General features: G+C 55.2%; 1 protein-coding gene across 50 annotated transcripts in view; it reads right to left on the bottom strand.

Annotated features, from left to right (window-relative positions):
* Positions 1-16600, bottom strand: part of DYSF (dysferlin) — a 226425-nt gene that overhangs the window by 95832 nt on the left and 113993 nt on the right. For all 50 annotated transcript variants that reach the window (XM_081590434.1, XM_081590440.1, XM_081590435.1 and 47 more), the window contains 6 exons: positions 16413-16544; positions 16162-16328; positions 15267-15381; positions 14886-14991; positions 14495-14637; positions 12596-12769 (listed from right to left, as the gene is read on the bottom strand). In XM_081590434.1, the coding sequence (XP_081446560.1) occupies positions 12596-12769; positions 14495-14637; positions 14886-14991; positions 15267-15381; positions 16162-16328; positions 16413-16544 (837 nt within the window). The remainder of the gene's footprint in view (positions 1-12595; positions 12770-14494; positions 14638-14885; positions 14992-15266; positions 15382-16161; positions 16329-16412; positions 16545-16600) is intronic.

Here is a 16600-nt window from a genome sequence, read left to right as displayed (position 1 = left end):
GCCCCATGATTCCTCTCTCCCCCGGGGGCCTGCAAGGGCCGTCCATGCCCCACCGAATGGCCTGTGCCTGGGGCTTTGGCAGCACTTTCTGGGTCTCCGTCCAAAGGCACGGCCGCCTGCCTGTGATGTAAAAAAGCGTCCTCCTCCCTGGGGTTTCCACGAAGGCTGTGGCCAGGTGCCTCAGAACCAGCTCAGTCCTGGCCCACGGCAGGCCCCAGCATCGACAGTGACACCCTTCAGAGGGAGAACCGCGCTCCCTCCAGGAATGGCTCTCATGCTGCCGAGGCTCCTCCACCTGCCCAGCCTCCAGAAGGAGCCCACAGCTGTCCGCCCTGGTCCACAGGGCCTCTGTCCACCCCCACCCCCATCTGCTGCACAAGGGTGGCCCTGCCTCTGCCCTCCCCTTCCCACTCCCACTCAAAAAGACAGACTGGGGCTGCCGGGAAGAAGCTGGGAGAACCAGGACGACAGACACACCCAGAGCCAGGCTGAGAGGCCCCACTAAGCTCAGTGCCCGCCGAGTAGCTCCAGTCCTGAAGTCAGCCTGGTTTTCATTCTGGGAAGAATTCTACCCACATAGCAGCCAGTGTCTTTACATCCTCTGGCCCAATGACCCTCCCAGGGGCACCTGGGCTCTTCACGCATCCCCTTCAAACCCTGGGAGCAGAGTAGGGGCCAGCCCTCCTCCCAGTCCAGCTGCAGCCTCTGCACTGAGCCGGTAGTGGTCAGGACACTCACTCCCAAAGGCCCAGAGCCCTGCTATCTCCACACTCAAACCAACCCCAGGGTCCCCTTTCTCACCCCAGGCCTCTTGCACAGTGTTCTCTCTGCCCTACTCTTTCCCTGCCTTTTTCCTCATATGTCCAGTCTCACCTTCAAGGTCACCTTGCTGGGAGTTGGGCACCTCCCAGGTGCTCCCACAGAACCCCACAGTTTCCCCTTACTACATATACCACCTTCACTGTAAATCTCTATTACCTTCTCTGCCCCTCCCACAGAGAGCTCTGGGCAGTTTCCACCATGCACCCAGCATCCAGCAGGACCCTCACCCACAGCGGTGCTCAAGGAGTAACTGGAGGAAGAGTGAATGAACGAATCAGCACACACCTTTCTGGCGAGAGCTGATGATGAAGGCTAGCCCATCGCCCAGGTCAGGGGATCAACCTGTGCATTAACACAGATAATCCAACACCATGCTTTTTCCACTTGGAAGAGTACTTTTGGCTTTCACGTGTGGAAGTGCACAGCTCACGTTCAGGGAATTTCTCTCAAAGCAAACTATGAAGCCTCATGAAAAGCTGGTTTGGGAACTTCTGGGAAGCATGTCCCTCCCTCCTGCCCTCCCCTCTGACATTCCGCTTGTGTTTATTAAACACGTACTTTGTGCCAGGTCTTTCCCACATTCAAGTTGGAAAAGAGGTACTGCTGCTTGTGGAGACATCAAATGTCACCTCCCCAGAGAGGCCATCCCTGTCCAAATGTCAAAAACCACACTCACATCCACACCATCGCACACCCACCCACATACTCCAATCCCACAAAACAGCCCTCTACTCTCTTATTCAGCTTTCCTTTTCCTCACAGCACTTACTACCCTGCATATTTGCTATATGAACATTTTTGTTTCTTGTCTCTCCAGGCTGTAGAATGCAGGCTCCACAAGGGCACTGCTGTGTCCCCAGGGCCTGCTACAATGCCCAGCACAGAGAAGCCCTCAGCAAACATTTACTGATTAAGGAATAAAATCCAGGTTTGGGTCCCCGTCTCTGTGAGCACCTCTCCTATCTCATACTCACCCTTTTTCTGGAGAGAATTATTTGGGGCTAAAGAAAATTTCTGGGTGGGAGACTGATTTGAGATAGCGATGGTGTCAGCAGAGAGGAGAAGTGAAGATCAGTGGAGGTTCAGCAGAGATGACCCAAGTTGCCACCCTCAGCATCCATCCTCACCTCAGAATCCTGCCAACACCTTACCACCTCACAACAGGGATTGTCATTGCTCTGTTCTCAACACAGGCAAACTATGGCGCACACAGGTAACCACCATGCGACCTGTAGTTCCCTGACACTGCAGTGCACGTGCGCAGAGTAGACCATCAAGGCAACTCATTCATTTTACAGACCCTGAAACTCAGACACAGAGAACATCAGGCTGTCAGCCCTGGGCCTTGAGCTCCACGTCATGCACTGGGAAGGTGGGGGGAAGGTTCCTGGAGCTCACCACGTGGGTCGGAGGAGGCAGCTGGTTGGAGGAGATGCCACCGGAAAGTCCAGTTCCTGAAAGTCTGATTCCTCACCGTGAAGTGGCCATCATGGTAACATTCACCTCGACGAGCTACTGAGGCAAATGCAGGGGTTTCCAGTCTTGGCACTACTGACATTTTGGGCTGCATAACTCTTTGTTATGGGGGCTGTCCTGTGCATTGGATGTTTAGCAGCATCCCTGGCAGCTACACATTAAATGCCCATAGCTGCCCCCAGCCCTCTGCTGTAACCACCAAAAATATCTCCAGACACTGTCAAATGTCCCCTGGGGGTAGGTGTGGGGTATAAATTGTCCTCAGCTGAGAGCCACTGGTAGAAATTAAATGAAATGTACCCACGGCCCTGGACAGGTACCTGGGACATAATCATATTCAGTGGTGACAGTTTAACTCTTTCATCTCACCAGTCTCATGCTAAGCAATACTTTCCCACCCTTAATCCGGGTCCTCTGACTTTAACTCTGGAATCCACCACCATCCCTCTGCCACAGGACATTTGCACTGGCTGTTCTCACCACCTGGAATGCCCTCCAGACAAGCTAACTTGAGTTCTTTCCTCAGCTCAGTCATCAGAGGCCTGGACACTTCCTTGACTACTGCCCTGCCTTCATCAGCAGCCCCTGCCCAGATTCTCCAGACACCTCTGCTGCATCCATCTGTCCATGTGTGTAAGTAAGGCATGCACATTTCTTGATCCCCTGGCCCCCAACCCAGCGTCTGGCACTTAGTAAGCATCCAGCGAAGATTTATCACATGAATCACCAGCATCCCCACCCTAAGGTATGTGCACAGCACTCAGGTCTACGGTCCCAGGAAAAGGGAAGGAAACTGCATCAGACACCACCTCACACTCTCATGGCGCTCAGAGTCAGAGGCCACCTGAGAAAGAGTGGGATGTAGGCTCACTTCCACCCCCGGAGCGGCCATTTGTAGGGCAGAATGGAACAGAGTGGGCCCTTGGGAGGGCCTGTTCAGAAAGGCTTCCAGGAGGAGGGGAAAGAAGAAGGGTGCTGAACAGGGGGAACAGCAGCACGCTGAAGGCCTGACCCCCCACCCCAAAGATCAGGGAAGACTTGGCTACAGAAGCGAGGCCAGGGCAGGGAAAAGCTGGGAGAAGTAGGGCTGGCTTCCCTGTGCTCTGACTCGGAGGGAACCCTGAGCAGAGCCAGGCTGCAGGGGCGGCTGACGGTCTGGTTTCCACCCACCCACCTTCACCCCCACTCCACATTGACACTCTTCCCCAGGCCAGGCCCGGGGCATTGGGTTTCCCACAGTCACATTCCTGCCTCCATAGCTCATGCCGATGTGACTCCCAGGCTGGCGCTGGCAGCCACGCGGTCTGTGGCCATGCACTCGGTCTTGGGGCTAGCTGTGGGAGGGAGCCTGCCGCTCACTCAGGGACTGGGCAGCCTCCAACCCGCGGCTGCCCCGCTGGCGGCCACGGCTCCCTGGAGGTGCCTGAGCTCAGGAGGGTGAGGAACTCTCCTTCCCAGGTATACCCGACTCCTCCAGGCCAGCCCCCGAGCCAGTGGCCAAGCCCACCTCCTCTGCTGAAGGCGGACGTCCCGAGACCCTGGCCACCACGCCGGGAGGAGGTGGGGAGGTTCTGTGGAAACAAGCAGCCTACAAAGGGGACTCCTTGACCCACCTAAAGGGGATCCAAGACCAAGCACCAGACCACTGGTGTTTCTGACAGTCTTTCTGCACATGGGCTGTCACACACATGTCTCCTTCCTCTGACAACACTCACACCCCCACACAGGGCCCAGAGGTCTGGTTCAGGATCTATAAAGTAGAGGCAAGGAGGAGCAGAAGGAGCCAGAGTCCAGGTGGATACAGCAAAAAGACACAAGCTGAGCAGCAAGGCTCCGCAGGGCTCAGTAAGTGGGGGACAGAACCACAGAAGCCACACTCACGGCGGTCAGGAAACGGTGGAGCCTCTGAGGTGGCTCCAGGGGCCCCGAGGGAGACCCTGCTCCAGCAGAGTCAAGCATATGCGCTTCAGGGGCCAGCCACACCCCACCCCCACCTTATGGGAAGGACTCAATTCCTTTGTAGGATGGATCCAAAGAGTTCAGATGACAGAGCCGACCGGAAGGGTGCTGTGATGGGGAGCCCCCATCTCTTTCTTTAAGTAGACAGGATCAGGAAACCCTCAAGAGCAACAGGCGCTGGAGGTGGCTGGCACGACTCAGGAGAGAGCATTACATCTCTGGACATTTGCAAGCCGTTTGTTAAACACAGCCATTTGTAAAAATTAAATCATATGAACGTGTAACTTCAGAAACTATTTTTAAAAGAAAGGTAATAAATCCTCAAACTCATCACTTCCAAATTACCCCACGACCTTTGTGAACCTGCTCCTGATATGCTTTCCATCTAGCGTGTCTGTGAGATGGAAACTCTGTATAAACACTGTGTGATGGTGTGCTGTGCCCATCTCCTCCCATACCCACGTTCTGTGACTTCACATTGATAGCTTGAAATTGGCCATGGCACGGATAGTTACACCATATCGGCAAATGCTACAAATAGAGCTGGATTTGTTCTCTGAATGTTTTTTCCAGAGACCCAGTTGTAAAACAGACAGGCCTCAGGTGACCTGCCAGGATCTCTTCTTCACCTTTGGTTCTGCTGGGACACGCAAACAACAAATGGTGATATAGGAAAGAGTGCTCTAAGCCCTGTACAACCTCACTATTATCTGTAAGATTTTCCATAATATTCAGGTGTGAAAAAGAATTAGTACTTGAGGAAATACCACTAAAAGAATTATTACTTGTTTTCTCTGTGCCTCAGTTTGCTACTCTGTAAAATGGGAGCACCGATAAAAACCTACCTCTTAGGATTGTCAGGAGGCCTAAATGAGGTTAACACGTGAACAGGGCAGATGGCACTGCCTGGCACACAGCGAGTGCTCTAGAACAGTTGTTCAACTTGGTCCACACAGGGCCCGAGAGTAAATACCTTCGCCTTTGCCAGCCCCATAGGCTCTGCTGCAGCCACTCAGAGGCTGTAGTGACAGGACAACAGCCACAGACCATGCGCACAAGGACACAGCCTTGTCTATACCAACAGGCAGAGAGCCAGACTTGGCCAGCGGGCCACCATTTGCCAGCGCCTGCTCTGTAGGGGTGGTGGTTATTTTTGCTGTGTTGTTATCACCTCCATAAGTTAAGTGAGAAAACTGAGGCCTGGAGATTCATGTGTTCCTCCAGTCGCCTGGGAAATTCACTGGCAGAGCCCAGGATCTCCCGGGACCCCCTCAAGGCTCTTCCCAGCTCCTGCTTCCCTATCAGAACTCGGCACCTGAGCAGGGATTTGGGTAGGATGGGACTAAGTGCCAAGTCAGGCCCTGGGGAGTCCACACCCATGTCCCTGCCCTGGCTGCCCGGCTCCAGCTTCCAGGGAAACCCCACACAGGCCAGGCCAGAGGAGGAGAACCCTGTAAAAGAGGAAACTCTGGAACACACGGCCCTCCCTTCCCAATCAGGGCTGATTGCAACCTTAAGTGGAATAGCAGGCGAGTGTGCAACCCCATTTAATTTACAGCTGGAGCCAGGGCTTGAAAGCAGCTGTGAAACTCCTTACAAAGCTACTGGCCGGCCCCCCGGGAACTTGAGAGTGGAATTAGGAAACCTGGAGAATCCACAATGCCACGTGTGGGCTGGCGCGAGTGTCTGTGTTTGTGTGTACGTGTGTGTCCCTCCAGGCTTTCCAGGTCTCTGAAGTCTGCAGAGCACACTCAAATGGGTTTTAGGCCATGCCAGAGGTGCCTCCGTAGTCAGGACAACTGTACATCCTGGTTGGTCTGGAATGGTCCGAGTTTAGGTCTGTTTTCCAGCATGAATTTTAAGTCTCTGGACCAGACAGTGGGCTTCCCAGGTGGTGCTAGTGGTAAAGAACACTCCTGTCAATATAGGAGATATAAGAGATGTAGGTTCAATCCCTGGGTTGGGAAGATCCCCTGGAGGAGGGCATGGCAACCCACTCCAGTATTCTTGCCTAGAGAATCCCCATGGACAGAGGAGCCTGGTGGGCTACAGTCCACAGGGTCGCAAACAGTCGGACATGACTGCAGCGACTTAGCATGTATGCAGACCAGATGATAAATTATAAGGTCACCCTAGCAACTGTGGACGCAGACCCTTATGCATGTATAATGACACACGTGGGGGACACCTGTCACATTCACCCCACTGTAACACCCAGTCCAAGCTTGCCTCTATGCTGACATTCTGTTTCAGGTCCACGGACACACACGTTTCAACAGACACACGCAGGCTTCAGCATCCAGCTCTTGAGCAAGGTAGACCCGAAGTCCGTGTATTTAGAGGATTCACTCAGGTGGTCCTTCTATGCAGGGAGCAGGAGGATCAGAGGAGGGAGCCGGCAGCCCTCAACTCGCCCCACAGCACAATACCAGATGTGACAAGTGCTCCACGAAGACATTCAAGAGACACAGAGCCACCTTCCAATGGCCCGCACACCCAACCAGGGGCCTTGGCCACTTAATAAGGCCAAGGCCTCTCACCTTCCAGGAGCTGCCCTTGCTCAAAGTACCCACTCTAGGAAGTATGCCGAGGTGCCCTGCACACAACGCCGGATTTCATCCAGGTCCAGAGATGGGCCTTGCCCTCCCCACCCACATCTGACCTCCTTTTTAGCCAGTTCAAACCCCAAATTACTCCTCTCTGGCACCAACCTCTCCCTGACCCCCTTACTAGCATTTCCACCTCCCCAGCTGCCCTTCTCTGCCCCTGACTGGAGCTGGGGATTTCTGTCTCTATGGGTCCTCCACACTTCAGGTCAGGACCCATAGAGACAGGGCCCTGCCAACCAGTTGGAGGCTTCATGGCTAGAGTCAGTGGTGCCAACTGCCCAGGGAGGGCACGCTGCTGGCTACAAGATGAGGAGGGGGCTGCACCCTGCCCGGGGCTCCAGCCACACAGGAAGCTCCCTGGGACCCCACTTAAGGGTCCTCCAGGGGAAGGACTTCATGCCCTAACAGCAGTGAGGAGATGAACCTGGGAAGCCTGCTGTTCTGGCCTTGGTTCTAGAAGTGACCCACGCTGTGCTGCAGGGCAAATGCCTTCTCAGGCCCCAGTTTCTTCTGGGGTCACATTAGGGCTCAGAGTTCTACAGCTGCGCTATCCAACAGAACTTTCTATAAAGACAGAACTGTTCTATACTGTCCAGTGGTAGCCACTAGCCAGGCATGGCAGTTGAGTTCTTGAAATGTGGCCAGTGTGACTGGTGAGCTGAACTTTCTTATCTTAATCACTTTAAATGTAAATTTAAATAGCCACACCTGGCTATTAGCGTAGTTCTGGAACCTCTGTCTCCTCAACTATAAAATGGGTATAATCATTAAAATCCAGCCTTCTGGGGTCACTGTGAGGATGAAATGAGACAATAAGCTCTCAACCTGGTCTTTGGCACAAGGAAAAATAGATTTTAGTATTTCTTATTCTCTTTGAGAGCCTAGATTTTCTTGAGAACTGGAGAAAATCATAGGCCTCACCCCAGAATTCACCCAACACAGAAACACACACTGCACACACCATATACATCCATACACATCACACACATGGTTACACATCAGACACATGTGCACACAGATCACACATGCACACTCACAGCTCTGCACCCAATGTCAAGCAGCCAGGTAGAGAGTGCTTCCGAACATGAAAGTTCCTTCCAGCTCTAAAAATCTCCCGGGTGAGGAACACACTGGCCGAATCTGCATCTCTTCCTCTCCCTGCCCAGGCTCAGGCATCTCAGAAAACCCTTCCAGACTCTGCAGGCCGAGAGCAGAGACAGGGCTCTGGAAAAATCCTCGCGCAAGGAGGGCAGGCCCAGGGCAAGGGCCACAGGACGGATTCTGTGAGCTCATCCCCAGCAGCCGTCACCAGGGTTCTCAGAGAGGCTGGTGGCGTCGGGAGGGGGTGACTGGGTCGGAGCCGGCGGTGGCGGCGGCGGCAGCAAGGGGTGTGGGGCGAGGAGAGGGAGGCTGGATGGAACACGCTATAATAGCAGCTTTGTACTCTGCTTCCCAGCTCCCTGGGAACGCCAGGAAGATTATGAAACCCGGTGTCTTTGGGAATGCCAGGATATTAGCTGGAAAAAGAATAATACGAAAATAAAATAATGCTCGCGATGGAGACAGCAGACGATTAGCAGACAGAGCCAGGGCCTCCCGCTCCGCAGAGGGAGCCAGGCTTGGCCCCAGCAGAAGGTTTCAGGGAAAGGCTGCCTGTGCTAATGAGCAGACAGGGCCTGCCTTCCAGCGAGACGTCTTCAGGAGGGGAGCTGGCAAGTGAGGCCCGGCCTGCTGGTGGACTCATGGGCCAGGGGACGGGTGGTAGGAGGCAAGGGGGCGCCACAGGCCTGGCCCTTGGGCCCAGACATCCAGAAATGTCAGATTACCAGGAAGGCCACCTGGCCACCACCCACAGTCCTGGATTCCTCCAAGCTCTGCCTCCCCAGGGCCTCCTCCAAGAAGCTCCCCTCATTAGACGCTGTCACTCTGGAATGACTCTCAGTCTGCACTTCAAAGATGCAGATTCTGTTGGGTTTATTTGCATTCAGATGTGAATATCCCTCTTTCTAATCAGACCAGGGTTTCCCATGAGCCAGGTCCATCAGATGGATCACTAGACGAAAAGATAACCTTCTCCCACAAAGGAGCAGAGAGGACATGTCACCTTTCCCTGCCTCCCTCTCTAGGACCCTGGCCACACACCTTCAGCCAGAAAGAGACAGTCCCCCTCCCCCAGAGGGGCATTCAAGTAGGGGGCCGATGTGACTGCCTCCCTCATTTTCAGGATGTACTAGGCAGCTGACATCCTGGCAACTCAAAGATGGTCCTGAGATTAGCAACATCAGCATCACTGGAGGCCTGTTAGAAATGAAGACTCTTGAGCCCCACTCAGACATCAAATCAAAAGTGTGCATTTTAACAAGATTCCTAGATGGGTCCTGAGTTCCTTAAAACTGAGAAACATTTCGTTACATGGGTTATGTCTTCATGCTTTACAAGGAACCATGGATGTAGTGATTTTCATAAGTAAGGTAACAGAGTTGCTAAAGAAACAAGTAACCTATCCATAGTAGAAGCAGAGGAAGCAGCATTCAAACCAAACCGGTGCCATTCAGAAGCCTCACTCACACACTTCCACAGTCCCACCAAGGGAATCAGTAGTCATCAGTGACCAGTGGGTAAAGGCCAGTACCTGGAACAATTAGATTGGTCCTGACATCCAAAAAACCCAACCGTCTGCCCTGATGCTAGAGCAGCATGAAGGACAGCAGACTCAGGAATGGGAACCCAGGCTGTCCTTGGTCCTGGCAGGAGGCATGTAAACATGACCATGGAAGGACAGTGTGTGTGTGTATGCACTGTGTGTGTGTGCTCTCATGCTGATGAGGGGTGGTCATTGGCTCAAGTAGAGTGATCTAGACAGTTCCTACCCAATGGGCCTGTGGCCGTGTCCGAATGCTGGTCACACCTAAAGACTGTGCCCTCCTGTCTTCACGGATCCAACCACTCTGACCACTGTCCGCCTCTGGCTCCCTATATCAGCAAAGCTCCCCCAGGACTCCAGGCTTCACCGCCCTGATTTCTTCCACAGATCACAGGTGGCTCACATCTGCATCACTACCAGTCACCTTCCCACTTGACTTGACATTTGATCTCAGTGCTCCCTCACAACATTTTCTCCCACGTAGAGAGTAAACGAATTGGTTTCTCTGTTCTGGGAAATGCCCGCCTTCACTCTCCCAGTCACCGAGCCATGAAAGCTTGGCAATGGGTCCCCCAGCCTCGCTCGCCTTCTTCCCCTTGATCCCCGCCAGCCCCGGAGCCGTCCACACTTCCATCCACGTGTCTCCGGGCCACCTCTGGCCTGGCGCCCTCTCTCCGCCCAGCCCCCTCCCTCCCCTTGCCGCTGACACTCAGCCCCCCACGCCCCCGGCCTCCCTGCCCTGGGCCGCCTGGCAGGCAGCCTCCAGATCCATCTTCCTCACACAGCACTTGACTGTGTGTGTCACACTCGCCAGGGCCAACGTGAACTCATCGCAGCCCCAGGCCCACCCCACCCAACAGCCTGGCAAGGGGAGTGGCCCTACTGTCCATCCAGCGGAGCCTCTGACACCCGTTTGACCCTTCCCTCCCCAAGCCCTGCCACTCCACCTCCGTCCATCCCAGTCCCTCGGCTCCCACCCCAGATGGTCACCCCCTCCCAGATCTCTAACCCAGCCTCCTGGGGGTCTCGTGATGGAAGCCGCTCCCTCCCCAGCCGTCCTCCGTGACTACCTAATGAGGGCCCTAAAACCCAGCTCTGACCAGCGCACTCCTCCTCCACTCGGCAGTCCACACTTGCTCCCTACTGCTCATTCAAGAGTGCCATGGTCATCCACACTCTGTGTCCAGCACCGTTCAGGCTTGTTTCCTTTTCAGATGCTCTTCTCCCCAACCTGGTGGGGCTGTCGACCACAAAGAAAAGGGGGGCATGACCCAAGACAGTCAATCAGAACATTCCGTTCCTCGCCCTCAGGCTCAGGCACTGGGGTGGGCACAGGGCCCAGCAGAGCTGGTCAGTCGCACACGAGACGGCACTGGCCTCCCTGACAAAGTGTGCTCTCCCCTCTGGGGTCTCCCGCTGTGAGGAAAGAGAGAAGGCCGGCTGGGCTCTGCTGGCTGTAAAGACGGTGGCAGCCTCCGTCACGGGCACCATCTTTGCGACCACATGGAATGAGCCAGTGTGAGAATGGGGCCAAGACCGCGGAGCGAGTCAGAAACACAGAGTCCCAAGGACACTGTGTGAGCCCCTGGCTCCTGCCAGGCCTGATGCCTGATTCACCTCGTGGTGAATCAGATTCCCAGCAAGCTGAGCCTTAAGACCTTGTCCTCTCTTCAGTTGCATTTCTATCTGATGAAAACAAGCCCTGGCTCCTTAGGGGGCAGCACCCTCAGATCTGGCCCTGCCTCTGAGGTCTGCCAAGGTCTTTATTCCCCACCCCTCAATGGGAGCCACCTTGCTGCCCTCCCCCCCCGCCCCCCGCCACCGGACTGCCCTATGCCTGAGCCAGTCCCCTTCTGACAGGACAAAGAGATCCCCGGCTGCGGCTGCTCCATCCTGGGTGGCAGTTCCAACCCCCCGCCCCCCGGCACCGCCACAGCCTGAGCACTTGCTCAGGGGCCCAGAGAGCCCAGAGCTCTGCCCTCTCCTTCCAGTCTCCCTATCACTTGGCCCCCAGTCTCAGGAGGGGCTCCCTCCAGAGCCTCTGACATCACTTGGCCCCAAGAGGGTTCCATCTCCTAAACTTTCACCCCTGGACCTGGCCCTCCCAATAGGTCCTGGGAGTGATGGAGCTTCCAGGCCCTGCCCAGGCCCCCTCAGTGCCACTGCCAGCTTCAGCTCCTTTCTCTGTAGCCATCCCATCAAGTTGGGGGGCTCCCCCCACTGTACTTCCTGGCTGAGGGCTAAGGACCCCTGCTCCTCACTCAGACCAAATACTTATATGTACTCACATACACACACAGCGGGCTCATGAAGACACACTCAAGTTCCATTAGCCAGTAAAGCTGGTGAGACCTACTCCTGTGGGTCACAGCGCAAAGCCCTCTCCCCTACCCAGGGGGCAGGCTGTCCTACCCAAATTTCAGAGGTGACATCTCCTCCGGGGCATCTCACCCCCAACTCTGGAAATCCTGAGACCAACAGAGCAAGGGACAGGCTATCCCCTGGTCCCAAACGTCCCCATTTGATCCATCCAGGAAGTGTGAGCACATCTTTTTTATGGAACACATCATCCAGACCCTGGATAACTTTGATCTGACCCTCAGTCCACTAGCTCTGGGAAGTGGTCTCTAAGGCACCTCTCTCCCCAGATTCCCGAGATCCCCATGAGATAGCCTCTGCCTCAGGAGGATCTAAGTCCACCTGAGGACATTCAGGGTCTCTGAACCCCCCTGGCTACTCCCCTGGGCCAGGCCAAAGCCTCCCAGGCCCATCCCCAGGCCAGCCAGCCTCTTCAGAGGAGCCAGGTCCCTTGGCCTCAGTCACAGGTCAGAGCACCATAAGTCCAGGCCCTCTCCCTGCTCCCATCTCAATTGCCAAAGTAGTAGCAGGTCTTCCAGTGCCAAGAAATGAGCTATTCTGTTTCAGGAGAATACCCAGAGTGGTGTCCATGTTCCCACATGCAACCCCAGAGGACCGAATTCACAGTCCCATCCCAGGGCCCCCTGCACCGCCCCTGCATCAGCCTTAAACAGCCCTGGGAAAACATGCTGCACCCCATCAACCCCAGAAAGGCATGGCCACATACCAGGGCCCCCTCAAGGGCAAACACAGCCGCAGGCCCCGTCTTCTCCAGGGGCTCCATGCGGCGGCGCCAGCGGCGGCGGCGAAAGGCGTCCGTCTTGCGGTACTCCAGGTGGAACTTCCAGCCAAAGAGCGAGGCATACTCCCAGCCCTCACCCTCTGCCTCCGCCTGCCTGTGCTGCATGGGAGAACAGGGCAGACTTAGAGGCCGCTTGGCAGGTTGGCGGGGAGTCCCGGGTTGGGCTCCAGCTGTGCCCTCCCTGCCCTCCAGGACTCCCCACACGCACACCTGGCATCATCACCCTGCAGGTGGGAAAACCTGGGAGGACCCCCTGGAGGAGGGGTTTCTCAGTGGTTTCTGCAGTGCCAAGAGTCCCACGTCAGGAAATCAGGAGGAAAAGAGGCTCCGTGGGCTGCGGGGAGATCCAAGGAGCCAAGAAAGGAAGGTAGACTGAGCAGTGATGAAAACACTGGGCTTTTGGTTTGTTTGTTTATTTGGATTCTAGGTGGATTTCATGAATCCAAGGTTTTCTTGTAATTTCCTTTTTCTTCTTCATTTCCCGACTTATAAAAATGGAAATGGGTCTGCAGTTCAGAGGCAAAATGAATAGCTCATTTCCCAGCCATAGGTTGTTTCTCCACGAGGCGAGACCTACAACAGTGTGGAGAGAGCCCCCAAACTTCCTCCAACGGGGCCCTTTCCCATCTTGGAGGGAGTCCCAGAAGCCCCTTCCCACCATCTCGTGACCTGAGATGATCCTCAGGGCCATGAGTTCAGTGCCAGTCCCGAGGCTGGCTATGTCCCTCTCCAGGAGCGATGCTGGTAGTGAGGGAGCAGGCGAGGCACACCGCCTGGTAAGGCTTCGCTTCTGTCCCCTGGGTGCCCTCACAGGCAGAGTGGAGTTTGTGTGGTTCATGACACCAGAAACAGCCAGCTGCCCAAAAGCCTGGCCTCTCCTGGGACCCAGTGACCTTCCTTTCCAGATTCTCTGTGACCAAAGAGAGACAAAGGGACTTAGGTCATGCCAAAGGCTATTCCTGGACTGGGGAAGGCCTAGTTCTTGAGCCAAAATTCCAACGTATGCCTGGAAAGGAAGGATGCAGGCCAAGAGGGTTCTGGGGAGGCAGGGCCTGAGGCCACGCAGAGCGTGAGCATCTGTGTGACCCCGGGAGCAGGTGCAGGCATGTATGTTCTCATACAAGCTCACTCTGCACCTGTCTGCATCCCAGGGGTATCTGGACATGGCTATGGGCAAGGGTGCTCACACTGTGAAAACACCCTCTGGTAAATGCCAACTGAGCCCACCCAGGCTCTTTGACCAGCAGCACCCTCATCCCCAGCAGCCCCCTTCTCCACGGAATTGACCATGCTGGAGGGAACAGGCTTCCCGGGGAAGGTATGCAGCCAGCTCACCCCAGCAACCCCAGCCAATGACTGATGGCTAAGGTGGTACAAACCCCAGGCCCCTTGCCTCCAGGCGAGGAGAGCTCTGTGGTGCTCCAGGTTGAGCCCCTTTCTGAGCTACAGTTCAAGTCAAAACAGTCTCTGCCTGGGACCACAGTCTTGCTCCTGGCACCCCTGAGAGCACTGCCTCAGCAAACTGTAGGTAGGCAAGCTCCTATCTCAGACTCTGCCCCAAGGACAGCCAGCCACAGACATACTCAAGGCACACCTTCACACCTTCCAGGGGATGCTGAACGCATCCCCGTGCATAGTCGTGGGCATGTGGGTGCTTTCTGTCCATGAGCACCTGTGTGAGCAACACATGTGATCTTCGAGCATCTCAAGTGATTGTCTTGCACACACCCTCTGTATGCATGTGTGCACAGAGGTGTGCACTGTGCCCAGCTGGCCTCCCCTTCCCAGGGCCTCACCTCTGCCCACCTCCACCCCCGAGCTCACCCGCTTCAACGCCTCCAACTGGCTGAGGTCCCTCCTGCGCAGACGGACCCAGCGCCGCCGCCGGTGTGTGTAGTACATCTTCTCAGCAGGGACCCAGTGCCTCGGCTTCCGGTCCGGTGGGATGGTGATGCTGTACTCCCAGCCTGGGGGAGGGGCGCCAATCACTCATTGCCTGGCCATCTCCCATTCAACATTTGGAGGACGTTCACAGACTTTCAAGACCACCGATTCCTGATTTGTAGTTTGAAGTAAGGACTCCCCAGGAGGTCCCCCAGAAGAAGTAGCCCAGTGAAGGCCAGTACCCCAAGTCCAAGGGCTCTGTCTTTAGTTGCCCCCACTGACATGCCTCACAAGACTGCTGGGTGCTCACGGGGCTCCACACGCTGCCCACCTTGTTCATCAACGGCCCGATTCAGGTCCGTGGACCACTCTTCATCTTCCCACTTCCAGCCCAGCGGGCACTCTATGTCATCCTTGGGAAGCACCTTCTCCCCGTTCTAGAGTGACACAGGTCAGGCAAGCATGAGAAGAGACAGATGTGGCTATGAGAAGATGCAGGCTGATACTGCACGCTCTCAAAGCCCCGGTGTGACTTGGGGTCAGTGTCCTACCCTCGCCAGACCTCTCACTGGCCCTGTGAAAGCCCAAGCATGGATGCTGGGGCAGTGGGAGCAGGGGAGAACATTCTTCTCAGTCACAGGTCCTTCCTGGGCCTGAAACGTCCAGGACTCCAGGCAAGCAGAGCCCACTTGCCCGCAGAGCACCCCCTTACCACGTCCGTGTAGTTGTCACTCATATAGATCCACTGGCCTCCGGGGAGCCGGGTCTGGTTCTCAAATACCTCCTCCACGAAGCTCAGGTGGCCAGCGTCAGTGTCGTGAAGCAGTCTGTGGACAGGGCTGAGTCAGAGTCTCTGCCAGTACCCCCACCCATCCACACCCTCCAGCAGAGCACTTCAGGGCCTGGGCCAACCTTTCCGTGTCAGCCTCACTTCCAACCAACAACAGGAGAGATGAGGGGAAGAGACAGGAAGGGCAGCGAGTCAAGGGGATGGAAGAGAACGTCACCACCAAGATAAAGAAAGAAACAGGGAAACCAACTTGAAGACTCCAAAAACCCTGTGGGTATTTGAAGTTCAATAGACAGTTGTAGAAATGTAAAATATTATCAAGCTACATACTTAAGATTTGAGTACATGACTACGATAGATGTTTCCCTTCAATTTTTAAAGAGTAAAAAAAAAAAAAATTATTGAATATCAACCAAAAGGGAAAAAGAGACAGGAGGAAGTGGTGGAGATGACAATGCAGTTGGAGAAGGATAAGGCTGTCCTGAGAGGCACTAAGGGAGAGGAGGCCTGAGATGGGAGAGGGACCAAGACGGGAGAGGGATTAACATGCAGAGGAGAGAGCAGGCTTTCTGTGGTATCTTGGAGGAAAGGGCTGTAACCAATGGACTCAAAGTCTTCTGGATGTCAGCTTAGGTTTAATAGGAAAGGACTTTTTGATCATTAGAGCCCTTTGAGAAGAGAATGCTGCCTCATGAGCCCAGGAGAGTTCAAGGGAGTCACTCTGACCAGTGCAGGGGCAGTGGGAGTAGACAGAGACCCTTTCAGAGAAATGGCTGGGGCAGATGGGGTCTCCAAGCCCTCCCTGCCCACAACTCACGTCTTCTCTGGACACACGAACCAGTCTCCAGCCCAGGCCCAGCCAGCTGAGGGGCGGAAGCTGTCCTTGGGTAGCTTGATCCTGCCCGTGATGTCAGAATACTTGGGGTATGTGAGGCCAGTTGTGCCCCAGTTCCCAACCAGGGCCAGCTTGGTCTGGTTCTCATACTGGAGAGTGAGCAACAGAGAAGTGAGCAGGCCTGCGGTAGCTCAGGGGCTGGGGGTAGGGTGGGCAGGCAGTCAGGCACTCACAGTTTCAGCAAAGACGGAGAGCTTGCCCTCAGCAAACTGGTTGAACTCCTTTTCATCCACAGAGAGTCCAAACCAGAGCCTGACCCGAATCTGCACCGGCATCCGGGCTCCGGGCACCCCTTCCATTGGATACTGGGTACCAGAGAAGGAAAGAAACCCACAGTCCCCTTCAGAGTCAGGATGACTCA

Source organism: Giraffa tippelskirchi, chromosome 4, assembly GCF_054371585.1.
Source record: "Giraffa tippelskirchi isolate mGirTip1 chromosome 4, T2T-mGirTip1v1.2.pri, whole genome shotgun sequence".
Classification (NCBI taxonomy): domain Eukaryota; kingdom Metazoa; phylum Chordata; class Mammalia; order Artiodactyla; family Giraffidae; genus Giraffa; species Giraffa tippelskirchi.
The sequence above is the reverse complement of the archived record's forward strand: the minus strand, read 5'-3'. Positions and strand labels throughout refer to the sequence as shown.